General features: G+C 52.4%; 1 protein-coding gene across 1 annotated transcript in view; it reads left to right on the top strand.

Moving 5' to 3' along the window:
• The window catches only part of LOC310841274 (putative cation-transporting ATPase 13A5), a 77,388-nt gene that overhangs the window by 31,862 nt on the left and 31,857 nt on the right, over window positions 1-13,669 (top strand). The window contains exons 5-10 of the mRNA XM_083731848.1: window positions 73-153; window positions 1,320-1,389; window positions 2,627-2,761; window positions 3,598-3,670; window positions 5,778-5,909; window positions 7,802-7,972. Of these exons, the coding sequence (XP_083587974.1) occupies window positions 73-153; window positions 1,320-1,389; window positions 2,627-2,761; window positions 3,598-3,670; window positions 5,778-5,909; window positions 7,802-7,972 (662 nt within the window). The remainder of the gene's footprint in view (window positions 1-72; window positions 154-1,319; window positions 1,390-2,626; window positions 2,762-3,597; window positions 3,671-5,777; window positions 5,910-7,801; window positions 7,973-13,669) is intronic.

Genomic DNA, 13,669 nt, shown 5'->3' with positions numbered 1-13,669 from the left:
TTGGAGACTCTGAGGGGTCGGAGGGGCCCTGGCTGAAATGCCCTCTCACCTTTCTGCCTTGTCTCCTTCTAGGTCGCTGGAGGACTCCAACACTTGCTACGAAATCTATCACAAATTTGGAGACGGGCTGACGAGGAAGGAGAAGGCGCTCAGGTGTGGTCCATGGGGCAGAGCTGCTCCTCATCTAGTCCAACCTGCTGCAAAAATTTAATCCCTCTTTCTTTTTGTAATACATTTTTATTACATTCTACAATTCAATATTCAACATATTTATCATATAAAAGGAAACAGAACAAAACAAAACTCTCCCCACCCTGAGACTTCCCTCAACTTCCCCTTCTGGTTCTTTAACAATTTGCTACTTCTGCTTAAACTTTCCCTTATTTCCTCTCTTTTAGTTGAATGCTCTTACATTCTTATCATTTTCATACCAAATTTTCTTCCAGTTACTTCTTACATTTAATTAATTTCCGTATTGTCATTTCTTGAACTTTACTCTTGCTTTCTTAATTGTCAGTGTTTTACTCAAACCCTGCTAGTGAGTCCATTTCTTTACAACATTTCTGTAAATACAGCACAAATGATTCCCAGTCTTTTTAAAAATCTCTGTTGTCTTTGTCTCTGAGGCTTCCCGTGAGTTTTGCCGTTTCTGCATATTCCATAATTTTAACTTGCCATTCTTCTTTCATTGGTATCTTGTCTTGTCTTGTCTTGTCTTCCCTTCCCTTCCCTTCCCTTCCCTTCCCTCCCCTCCCCTCCCCTTCCCTTCCTTTCCCTCCCTCTTCCCCTTTCTCTTTCTCTTTCTCATTCCCTTTCTCTTTCTCCTTCCCTTTCCCTTTCCCTTTCTATTGCTTCTTAAATATGTCTCCATGCCTCTGGCACTATCCAGCAGGGAAGGAGCTTAGGAGATAATTTTCTGTGGGGGACCAACAACTTGGATGGCTGTAAAAGAGGATTAGACAAATTCATGAAGAGAGGACTATTGATGGGCTCCCAGCCAGGACGGCTCTGCCCTGCCTCCACAGATAGAAGCAGCAATGTTCCTGAATCCCAGTTGCTGGAAACCTCAGGAGGGAGAGAGTTGCTCTTGTGTTCGAATCCTGCTTTGGTTGGTTTCCCTTTGGTGCATCTGGTCAGCCCCTGTGAGAACAGGATGCTGGACTAGATGGGCCCCTGGCCTGATCCAGCAGAGTTCTTCATATGTTCTTGAGACTGGACAGAAGGAGCAAGACGCCAAATCCCTGCCTTGCCCTGTAGGTCTGGGCTGTTTGTTCCTCAGGTCTTAAGGGGGTCTCCTCCATCTCTCCTGTCTTTCTCAGGAAGTTGGTTTGTGGCCCCAACGCCATTGAAATCGAAGTCCGTCCTATCTGGAAATTGCTCTTTAAAGAGGTAACGAGGGTCCCTTTATTTTGGTTATTTGTTAAAGTTATATACCTCTGAAGATCGCAGGGAAAGAGGCAACAGCCATCGCAGTGGCAGGGTGGATGGGTGGCGAAGCTCTGCTGAGGGTCCTGGAGAGACCTATTTATTTGTTGCACCTTTTCCTCTGAGGAGCTCATGGTGGTGCGCATTGCTCTTGGGCCCCCACAACAACCCTGTGAGGTAGGCTAGGCAGCGACTGGTCCCCAAGGTCACGCCCAGTGAGGAGCATCATCATTTATTATTTCTACCTGCTCATTTGGCTGGGTTTCCCCAGCTACTCTGGGAGGCTTCCAACAAAAGATGAAAATTACAGTGGTGCCCCACAAGACGAATGCCTCGCAAGACGGAAAACCCGCTAGACGAAAGGGTTTTCCGTTTTGGAGGCGCTTCGCAAAATGAGTTTCCCTATGGGGTTGCTTCGCAAGACGAAAAAATCTTGCGTCCCCCCCCACGGGGTTTTTCCGCTTTTTCCGCCCTTTTCCTAAGCCGCTAAGCCGCTTATCAGCTGTTCCGCTGATAAGGCGCTTAACAGCTGATCGCTGGAAGCCGCTTGACAGCTGTAGCGCTAATCCGCTAAGCTGTCAATGGGCTTGCTTCGCAAGACGAAAAAACCGCTAGGCGAAGAGAATCGCGGAACGGATTCTTTTCGTCTAGCGAGGCACCACTGTACATTAAAACATCAGGCATTAAAAACCTCCCTAAACAGGGCTGCCTTCAGATGTCTTCTAAAAGTCCGATAGTTGTTGATTTTCTTACATCTGATGGAAGGCATTCCACAGGGTAGGTGCCACCACCGAGAAGGCCCTCTGCCTGGTTCCCTGTAACCGCTTCTCGCAGGGAGGGAGCCGCCAGAAGGCCCTCAGAGCTGGATCTGTGTCTGGGGCATAGCTGTCAACTTTCCCCTTTTCTTGCAAGGAATCCTATTCGGAATAAGGGAACTTCCCTTAAAAAATGGGAAACATTGACAGCTATGGTCTGGGCAGAACGATGGGGGTGGAGATGCTCCTTCAGGAATACTGGGCCGAGGCCGTTTAGCAGGGATTCGAACCTTGGTGTCTCCTAGGTCCTAGTCCAGCACTCTAACCCCTGCACCACACTGCCTCTCTAGTTGGCAAGAGGCCCAGCATGGAGTCCTGGGATGCTCGTCGGTCAGAGATAGGCAGACAGGCAGACTGACGTTCTCTGGCCCGTGTTCCCTCTACAGATCCTGAACCCTTTTTACATCTTCCAAGCCTTCACGCTGAGCCTCTGGCTGTTCCAGGGATACATTGAGTACTCTGTTGCCATCATCATCCTGTCCGTCATCTCTATCGCCCTCACGGTGTACGACCTCCGACAGGTGAGTCTGCCGCTCAGGGCTTCTCCATGGCCAAATGCTCTTTTTGTACTTTTTTTTTTTTTTGATCCAGAGATTTCCCAGCAAAAACCTGCTCTTTAAAGCCAAATTGGAGCAAACAACAGTCTGCAGAAAACCCCAATGGCCATTTGCTTCAGTTTCAAAGAGTGAGTTTTCACAGGAAAAGCTCTGGGGCAAAAAAAGGGGGGCACTCGGACACAGAACTTGAAAGCCTGGAACTCAGGACAAGAGATCCCTGCTGCCTTTAATCTGTCAGATTTGTATAGAGCTTTAATTCTAAGCAAAGGATGTTTGGGGATGGGAGTGCCTTAAGCCTCCCGGTCCTCTCTCACGCCGCAGGGCACCACCCTCTCAGAGGCACCTCTTCCACTCAGCCTTTGGTTTATTTGGCCAGCTTTTCTGCCTGGCTTTTCCCATCCTCCTGACCCCCTTAGCCATATTGTGTCAGGGCTGATGGAAGTTGCGTGAGAGAAAGTGGAAAGAGAAAAGTTTCCCTCTCTCTCTCCTAATGCTAGAATGCATGGGAATGTTGGAAGATTCAGCACATGTTTTTTTAAAAATAAAAAAATCCTGCTTCACACGGCACATGGTTGAATTGTGGAACTCCCTGCCACAAGGTTTCCCACAGTCCCCTGCTTGGCCCCTGTGAGAACAGGATGCTGGACTAGATGGGCCCCCTTTAGCCTGGTCCAGCAGGCTCTCCTTTTGCATGTGATTGAATTTTACCCACTAAAGAGGAGCAGGCTGGAAGCCCCCCCCCCCGGGACCAGCCTTCCCTGCTCAGACATGCTCAGTGCCTAAGTCTCTTCTTTCTGCAGCAATCGATCAAGTTGCACAACCTGGTGAAGGAGCACAACAAGGTGGAAGTCATGGCCTGGACCAAGAATGAAGGTGTGTGTGTTTGTGTTTGTGTTGCGGTCCTGAGACAGCTGCCTTCTTCTCCTGCCCCACAGCCTCCCCTTCCTCTCCTGGCACTATCCTGCTTCCCCATCTCCCCACACTGGGCAGCCTCAAGGCCTTCAAAGGAAGGGTTCCCAAACTCTTCTGGGCCACCCACGGCCGGATTTACGGATAAGCTAAACAAGCTGTAGCTTCGGGCCCCACTCTCTTGGGGCCCCCCGAAAAATGTAAAGGGGAAAAAAACAGATGTACATTTCCAAAATCTAAGATAAAAAACAAATACAGTGGTACCTCTGGTTCCAAACGGGATCTGTTCTGGAGGCCCATTTGCAACATGAAAAGAGCGCAACCTGAAGTGCCGTATCTGCGCAGGTGCGCGGTGCAATTTGGCGTTTGTGCGCATGCGCGAAGCACGATACAGTGCTTCTGTGCATGCGCAAGTGGCGAAACCCAGAAGGAACCCTTTCCAGTACTTCCGGGTCGCCGTGGGACGTAACCTGAAAGAATGTAACATGAAGCAAACGTAACATGAGGTATGACTGTACAGTGGTCCCTCGGTTTCTGAACTTAATATGTTCCAGAAGTCCGTTCTTAAACCAAAACTGTTCTTAAACCAAGACGGGCTTTCCCGAATGAGGCCTCCCACTGCCGGTGCCCTTCCACCATTCGGATTCCGTTCTTAAACTGAGGTAAAGTTTGCAAACTCGGACAATACTTCCAGTTTTGCAGAGTTCGTAAACCGAATCGCTTGTAAACAGGACTTTTCTTAAACTGAAGTACCACTGTAAAATAAACCCTACATACAGCAACAGTGTTTTGTGTTGTATAGGCTCCTATTTATTATGTGCAAATGGCTTTAGATACCTATTAGGTCCATAAATTAATATATGGCACATATTCAACATAAAAAAGAGCGACAATTTGTTGTTGACAAAGTACAGCTGGAAATATACAGGGCCCCATTACCTTCAGTAGCTCAGGACCTCATCATAAATCTGGCCCTGGGGCCACCGTCACCTCCTTGGTTCCATTAAATCCAAAAAGAGATTGCAAAACTGGGCCCAAACCAGGAAATCAACAACAACAACAACGACACCCTGTCTTTTCCCCTGAAATGAATTTCAATAGGGACAAGCATAAGGTTCTATCCAGACTTTTAGGCAGAGCTCAGCTCTTCAAAGCTCTGTGCCAGAGTGGTTGCTGTTGTTGTTTGTTCCAGCACTTTTCCTAGGAAACCTGCTGTCAGAGCTGCCCCTAGGTCCCAGCTCACAGAGGACCAACGCCAGGCTGTCGTTATGTACAAAAGTCTTTATTGAAGTTCAGTTTCCATTTCAAAGCCGCAGCGCGCAGCTCTACGTCTTAAACCCTAGACCGGCGAAGCTCCGTCTGAATCTCCTCCCCTCTGACACCAGTTTAAGATCCTAGCCCTGCTCCACCTCTTCCTCTCCTCTCTCCTCCTCTGGGTCCTCCTGCCCGCTGGGGCATTCACCATTCTGGACTCTTCTGACGCTGAGTCGCCTGACTCCTCCCCCTGCCTCCTGCGGGCTTTAGGGCCCGGTTCCCAATCCTCGTTCTCTGCTGTCCCGCGCTCCTGTACATTTGAACTTGGCTCTCGCGCCAACCCCGTGATCCTCCTCCTGACCGTTACACTGCTTCTATCACTGCTTCCTTCCTCCTGGAAGCTGGCTGGACGTGACCTCCCCTCCGTTGCCTGACTCTCCGATGTAGGCGTGGTCAACCCTGACTCATCTTCTCTCCCTGGTGGTGAATACGCCGGCCCCGATACCTGGGACTCCTCCCCTCCACTACGCTCTGGTGGGGAAGCTGGTCCTGATCTCCAACTGCTGCTCTGGGAGTCCCTGCTGGCCCCTTGCTTCTGGAGTGTCCCCCTTGGGGCCCCCCTTGCCTTGGCCACCGGCGCCCCCTTCTGTGAATCTTCCGATTCGCTGGAGAGGCTCATGGAATCTCTCGGGCTACTGTCATCTTCTCCTACGCTGCCCTCGGATTGCTCCCCCTCGCTCTCCATCTCCTCCCTTCCCTGTGCTCCCGCTCTTGAGTCCCTGACACCTGCGCTTTAACAGAGCCCCTTTTCCTGCAGGGAGCTGCAAGATGGAATCCTGCCAGCTGGTCCCAGGAGATGTCCTTCTCTTGGAAAGCCAGAAGTTTTCTCTGCCCTGCGATGCCATCCTCATAGAAGGGAGCTGCGTGGTCAACGAGGGGATGCTCACAGGTACACAGAACTGTCCTGGCCTCCCTTGGCCCTCCTGCCCGCTCTGCTTTCTTTCTCACGCAGATGAAGGGATTTGGAGGGAGGCAGCCTGAAAGGTGAATTTAAAAGGGGGGCAGGTAAATTAAACTGTGGAACTCTCTCCAGCAAGAGACAGTGATTTGGCTGCCAAATAGAATGGCTTTAAAACATAATGGCGCAAACTCATGGCGGAGGAGAGGGCTGTCAGTGGTCCTACTCTGCCCCCACAGTCCGAGGCAGCGAAGCTTCTGGATCTCAGTTGCCAGAGGAAAGAGGGTGATTGTGCGCAGATCCTTCTTGCCCGTTTCCCATTTGAGACCTTCGGGTGTAGGGCAGTGTAGAAATAAAAAATAAAAATAAACATTTGGATGCCCCCTGTGAGAACAGGATGCTGAGCTGGATGGGGATATTTTCACCCCCTCCCATTGCAAGAATCTCCTGATGTTTTCAGAAAGGGGGGGGACTGCTCTTCACTTCTTCCACTCCTGCCTGACTCTGTGGAAGTCTCTGTGTTATCTATGTAGTGATTAGATGGCTGAGTGAGAGCTGTAACACTCATGCAAGCCAGTAGTCTTAGTTTGTAGCAGCTATTAGAATAAAAGAAGTTATGCTTCACAGCTTTCTTCCATGTTGTTCACACTCTGCTGAGTTTGGTGCTCACAATGGACAGTTGTGGGTCCAGAGCACTTAGACCTGCTTTCCAGGAGTGCAAGGTCTCTGGAAGTGCTCCAGTTCGCCTAGTCCAGTTGGGACAGATCCAGATATGGAACCCAGTCATTGGCATCAGCTCAAAGGCTTACTGACACTTCTTACCTTCTTATGTAACATATTTTTCGCTCTATAGGATGCACCTGACCATAGGACGCACCTTGTTTTAGAGGGGGAGAACAAGAAAAAAAAATTCTCCCCCTCTCTGCGCAGCACCCCTTCAGTGAAGCAGCAGGAGAAACGGAGGCCCTTCCATTTCTCCTCCCGCTTAGCTGAAGGGGCGCTGTGCAGCTCTCCCTCTCCCACATTGCCTTCACCTTCGGTGATGGCAACCCGAAGCCTCTGGAGCACAGCGGGAGTTCCTTCTGGAAGCTTCAGGCAGCTATCTTTGAAGCCTGGAGAGCGAGAGGGGTCGGTGCGCCCCTCTCGCTCTCCAGGCTTCAGCGAAAGCAACGCAAAGCCTCCGGAGCACGGCAGGAGTGCTCCCACTGCGCTTTGGAGGCTTTGCATTGCTATCGCTGAAGCCAAGGAGCCTGCATTCGCTCCATAAGACGCACACACATTTCCCCTTAATTTTTGGAGGGGGAAATGTGCGTCTTATAGAGCAAAAATACGGTGCAGCCTTTTCGGCCGAGGGGAGCACAACATTCATGGGCACCATCTCCTTGGCAGCTCCTTCCGCTCTCTGCAGTGCCACCTCAGCGTGTGCCATTTCAATGAACGCTCTTCCCTTACCTGACCCCACCTTGGTTTTCTTCCCCTTGTATCTCATTGCCGTTTGTAAGCTCCTTGGGGCAGAGCCTCCCCTGAAGCGCTGTGCACTTTGATGGTTCTGTGCAAAGTAATTTCCACCATTGGTAATAATCCATGCACACTGATTCAAGCTGCAAGAAATGTAGTTTTGCATAGACATTAGGAGGAACATATTCTGGTTCTTCAAGATCCTGTTTGATGGCGGAACGGTCTCCTTCGGGAGATGGTGGACTCTCCTTCCTTGGAGGTTTCTAAGCAGAGGTTGGGTGGCCCTCTGTCTTGGATGCTCTAGCTGAGATTCCAGCCTTGCCGGGGGTTGGTCAAGATGACTCTGGGGGTCCCTTCCAACTCCACGATGCCATGATTCTGTGGTGATGTCCACTGAGCGGGTGGGATTTGGGCTGTGTTTGCAGGCGAAAGCGTTCCTGTGATGAAGACCCCCTTGCCCCAAACGGACAACACCAAGTCCTGGAAAGTTCACAGCGTGGAAGACTACCGCCGACACGTCCTCTTCTGCGGCACAGAGGTCATCCAGACCAAGCGAGTGGGAAAAGGCCCTGTCAGAGCCGTTGTGCTGCAGACAGGTGAGTCAAGCAGCTGTTGTGTAAAAAAACCTGCTGCCTTTCCCTTATGGGGTATGCAGGAGACCCTATAGAGTCCTTTGTAGGTTCTCCATCTGATGGAGAAAATAACAGAGGCCAAGCAGAGAATATTGAGAAGCAAAGCAGCTAGTAAGGCCTGCAACAGGGTCCCCACTTACCCCACGCAGGAGGGAGGAGGAACCCAGAAGAATGGTGTGCCCTTATATAGACTTTTGAAATTTCCCACCCTGTAGCCCAAGACCATCCCCCAAAACATCATACATGCATCATAGAAAGAGATGGTCCGCAGCAGAAACTGGAGTGTGTTGCTTCTCTCCTATCTGCCAGGATACCTGATCCTGCCTTATCTGATTGCCTTTTCTGGGTAGCCTGGCCATTCCTTGGAGATGGTAAATCCTTAGTTTCTGAATCTCTTACGCATATTGAGAGTGTGCTCAGCTTCACAGATACTTGCCAGACTGTATTTACAGCGAGGTGTAAGCAGCCCCTACAATTGGAAAGCTTTCCCCATTTCCTTCCTCCTTGCAAACACCGTACTGTTTCAGACACTATAGTTACGCATGTGTGTTTGCCTTGTACATTTATGAACATTTATTTTTATACATACCATATTTTTCACTCTATAAGACACACCCAACCATAAGGCGCACCTAGTTTTTAGAGGAGGAAAACAAGAAAAAAAATATTCTGAATCAAATGTTGAAGAGGCTTTGTGCGGCAATCCCTGGAGCCAGAACAGCAAGAGGGATTGCTGTGTGTGTGTGTGTGTGTGTGTGTGTGTGTGTGTGTGTGAGTGATGAAACCCTTAGTGCAGGGGGGGGGTGGAGAGGAGAGAAAAATCAAAACTATTTTTGCTATTAGGACTCTTGCCTGTTGGTCCCTGGAAAGGTCATGGCCTCCCTTTTCCCTTCTTTCATGCCCTCCTTCTGCCCCCCCCCCCCCGGTTTCTTTCTCATGCAGATGAAGGGATTTAGAGGGAGGCGGTTTTGCAGGTGACAGGGGTGTGGTGGGGGGGGGTTGGAAAGTTAAACTATGGAACTTTTCCTGAAGTGAAGCGTGACTCTCCTTTCTTGAAAGTTGATGGCGCATTTGATGAATGCGTGCAAAATCCTAAATTGAGCTTGACTCACCTGGTGCCAAGAGGAAGCGCTTTGCTTTCGAAAACTAACAATAGCATACAGGGAGGCTGGAGAATGTAGACCTGCAGGTTGTGTCAAAGAGCCTCTTTTCCAGGCATGATTTTGGTGCCCCGAAAAGGGTAACTGTGTCTTGGGCAGCTCAGTGATAAGCGAAACCTTTATAATCAGGAGTATTCAATCTGCTCTGTGGAGCAGGAAGGGGGTTCACTGGCTTCCAGGAATGAGAGAGGTCCCTTTCCACAACCTTGTTTTGGCCTTTCCACCCCCATCGTTCTGCCTGAACACTGAGGTCCAGCGCCAAGGGCCTTCTGGCGGTTCCCTCCCTGCGAGAAGTGAGGTTACAGGGAACCAGGCAGAGGGCCTTCTTGGTGGTGGCACCCCCCCCCCCCCGTGGAACGCCCTCCCTTCAGAGGTCAAGGAGATAAAAAATTACACAACTTTTAGAAGACATCTGAAGGCAGCCCTGTATTGGGAGGTTATTAATTTTTGATGTTTTTATTATATTTTTATATATGCTGTATGTTGCCCAGGGTGGTTGGGGAAACCCAGCCAGGTAGGCGGGGTATGTATAAATAAATAAATAATTTATTATTATTATTATTGTCAGGACTGCCGCTAGGTCCCAGCTCACAGAGGACCAACGCCCAGTGGATATTATATACAAAAGTCTTTATTGAAGTTTAGTTTCCATTTCCAAGCTCTGGGCGCGCAGGCCCACGTCTTAACGCTAGACCGGCTAAGTCCCCTCTGACTCACTGCTCCACCCACACCAGTTTAAGATTCTAGCCCGGCTCCACCTCTTGCGCTGCTCTTTCCTGCGTTGGGTCCTTCTGCCCTCTGGGGTTCCCTCCTTCCTGGACTCCTCTGACGCGGAGCCTCCTGAGTCTTGCCCCTCCCTCCGGCGGGCTTTAGGACCTGGCTCCCTTCCCGGGCTCCCCGCTGTGCCGCGCTCCTGTACATTTGAACTTGGCGCGCGCGCCCAGCCGGTGACTTTCCTTCTGACCGTTTCCCCGCTTCCTGATGTGGGTGTTGCCAAACCTGACTCCTCTCCTCCCTCTGGTGGTGAGGACACTGGTCCCGACTCCTGGGACTCCCCCTCCCCACTGCGCTCTGGTGGAGACGCTGGCCCTGATCTCCAGCTGCTGTTCAGGGACTCCCCGCTGGCCCCTCCCTCTTGAGGTTTCTCCCTTGGAATCTCCCTTGCTCTGGCCACCGGCGCTCCCTTCTGTGAGTCCTCCGATTCGCTAGAGAGGCTTGTGGAATAACTCTGGCCACTGTCACTGCCTGCGCCCCCCTCGTACTCCTCCTCCTCACTCTCCATTTGCTCCCCCTCCTGTGTCTCTCCTTCTGAACCCCTGACATCCATCCCCCCCTCGAAGCACCCCCTTCCCCCCTCCCCCTCTTCCGGTGCGGGTTCCGGGTGCTCCATTGTTGTAGGGGTGAGTCCAGGATACAGCTCGTCCCCTGAGGCTTGCAACCATCGAGATAAGTCCGGGAAGTCCCCCATGGGCTCGTCGACGACGACCTCCTCCGCTTCCATCTCCTGCGCGGTGTGCTCGAAATCTGCGCTCGACCCCAAATCACCCAAGAGCCCTCCTCCCCCTGTTGCTTGATGGGGGTCCACCTCCCAGGACCCCTTCGGCATGTCTCTGCGCCAGCCCACTTCGGGTTGGTCCTCCCACCAATAAGATCCCCCCGTGCCAAAACCTGAAAGTGATCCCTCCGGAGAGCTGCCTCCCGGAGCCGAGTCCTCAGCTGACGAGAAACCCCGGAAAGTGCTGGCCGAGAGTGTGGGTGTGAACAAACAATCCTCGAAAAAGCCCGCCGGCATAGGCTTGTGCGGGAAAAGTGTGTGGAATTCTTCCTTGAGCAACTGCTCTTCCACTGCGTAATCCGGCACCCACCTGTTGGCGCTGGCCGGGGTGTCCTCTGTGGCGAGAAGATATTCAATCCCGTCCTCCCCCCACCTTGAGTCTAAAATCTCAGTGGCTTCATTAAGTGGCTCCCCTTTCGGCGACCCCCCTTTTTTGGGCGCTTCTCTGAGCGGGTCTGGCGCCTTCCCCGGTGCTTGAAACCTGTGGGGCTCTCTGTAGGGCGTGAGCACTGATCTATGAAAGACCGGGTGCATTCTGGAACCCTCCGGGAGTGTCAACCGGAAGGCCACTGGGTTGATCTGCGCCTCTACTTGGTAAGGCCCTAGCTGCTTGTGCCCTAGTTTCTTCTTGGCTAACGATCTGGCTGGAACTGCTTGTGCTGCCAACCAGACCCAGTCTCCCACCTGGATGTCCTCCCCAACCCCCCTGTGTCGATCTGCCTGCACTTTGTAAGCCTGTTTTGCCAACTCTAACTGCCTCCTGAGCTGCTCGTGGATCTCCTGCAACTCCGCTGCCACTTCCTCTGCTCCCTGTGGCTCCCCCTCCCGCACTGTGTCCAGACCCGGGAAGGTTCTGGGATGCCTCCCGTAGTTGGCGAAAAATGGGGTCACCCCCGTGGACCCGTGCTTCGTGTTGTTGTAGGCAAACTCGGCCAACGGTAGATAGTCCACCCAGGTCGATGGCTGCTGGTTCGCGTAGCATCTCAGGTACTGCTGCATGATGGCGTTGACCCTTTCCGCCTGCCCGTTAGTTTGCGGGTGTCTCGCCGACGCCAGGCTGACCTTGACGTTCAGGAATCCCATCAGCTTTTGCCAGAAGTTGGAGATGAACTGGCGCCCCCGGTCGGACAAAATAGACCGTGGTAGGCCGTGCACCTTGAACACGTGGTCTATGAACATCTTAGCAGTCTGCTCGGCCGTGGCCACCTTCGCGCACGGAATGAAGTGGGCCATCTTGGTGAACAGGTCCACTACCACGAGCACTGCCGTCTTGCCCCTTGAGCTGGGTAGATCTGTGACAAAGTCCAGGGCCACCCTCTCCCACGGTACGAACGGTGTCTGTAGCGGTTCCAACAGGCCCGCCGGCGGCTGGTGCACAGGCTTAGCCCTTTGGCAGGTGTCGCACCTATTGACATAGTCCGCGACATCCCCCCGCATCTTAGGCCACCAAAAGTCTCTGGCTACTAAGTCCACCGTCTTCTCCTTGCCGAAGTGCCCCGCGCTGGGCGCGTCGTGCAGCTGTTGCAGGACCTTCGCGCGGAGGCTGTCTCCTGGTACGTAGAGGACTCCCTTGCGTAGGAGCAGGCCGTCGCGCACTTGGAATTCGTCGCCCCTCGCCTTGCCACTGCACACCTCCTCCATCTTGGCTCGGGCGAACGAGTCCGTTTGCAGCGCGCGGCGCACCGCGTCCAGGTCCACCGTGGCTGACGCGCATGCCCACGCCTGTGGTGTGAAAATGTGCTTGGCCGCCGCCGGTGCCTCTGCCTCCAGATACTGCGGTTTTCTGGACAGCGCGTCCGCCAAGACGTTGCTGTTTCCTGGGATGTACTCAATTCTGAAGTCGAAATCTGCAAAGAACTCCGCCCAGCGGATGTGTCGCTGGTTCAGGAACCTCGCCGTGCGCCAGTACTCCAAGTTCTTATGGTCTGTGCGGACCTGCACCGTGTGCTTGGCTCCGACGAGGAAGTGCCGCCACGCCTTGAAGGCTGCATGTATGGCCAGCAACTCCCTGTCCCAAATGGTGTAGTTCTGCTCCGCTTTGCTGAGTTTTCTGGAGTAGAAAGCGCACGGCTTCCAGTCCCCCTGGTGGTCTTGCTGCAACAGAACGGCTCCCACGGCCCTGTCTGAGGCGTCCGTCTCCACTCTCATGGGCCTGCTGGGATTTACGTGCAGTAGGTTCTCCTCGGAAGCGAAGAGCTGCTTGAGCTTCTGAAAGGACTGCTCTGCCTGCTCCGTCCAGATGAACCTCTTCTTCTTGGAACTGAGGGTGTCGGTGATGGCCGCTGTCTGCATGGCGAAACCCTTGATGAACTTGCGATAAAAGTTGGCAAAACCGACAAACCTCTGTACTTCCTTCCTATTGCGTGGGCTCTTCCAATCCAGTACTGCACGTACCTTGGCACCGTCCATAGCCAGTCCCTTGTCGGACAGTTTGTAGCCCAAGAAATCCACCTCCGTCTTGTCGAACTGGCACTTCTCCAGCTTGGCGTACAGCCTGTGCTCCCGCAGCCTCTGCAGAACTTTCCTAACATCTCTCTCGTGAGCCTCCGGCGATTCCGAGAAGATTAGGATGTCATCCAGGAAGCAGACGCACTTCTTGTAGAGGAGACCCGCCAAGACATGATGCATGAAGGCTTGAAAGCAGTGAGAACCATTTTTTAATCCAAAAGGCATAACTCTGTATTCATAAGTGCCCAGCGGCGTAAACATGGTTGTTTTCCACTCGTCGCCTTCCCCTACGCGAATGAGATTGTACGCTCCGCGCAGATCCAACTTGGTAAAGATGCGACCCTTCCTCACCGTCGCCAGCAGGTCATCGATCTTGGGCATAGGGAAGGCTGAGGGCTTGGTCTTGAGGTTCAAGAAGCGGAAATCAACGACCAGCCTCTTTTGGGGCGTGTCCCGCTTCTTTACAAAGAACACTGGACTGCCTCCTGCCGCCTTGGA

This window comes from Podarcis gaigeae (assembly GCF_964106915.1).
Source record: "Podarcis gaigeae genome assembly, chromosome: 1".
Taxonomy (NCBI): Eukaryota; Metazoa; Chordata; class Lepidosauria; order Squamata; family Lacertidae; genus Podarcis; species Podarcis gaigeae.
This window is presented reverse-complemented; position numbering and strand designations above follow the sequence as displayed.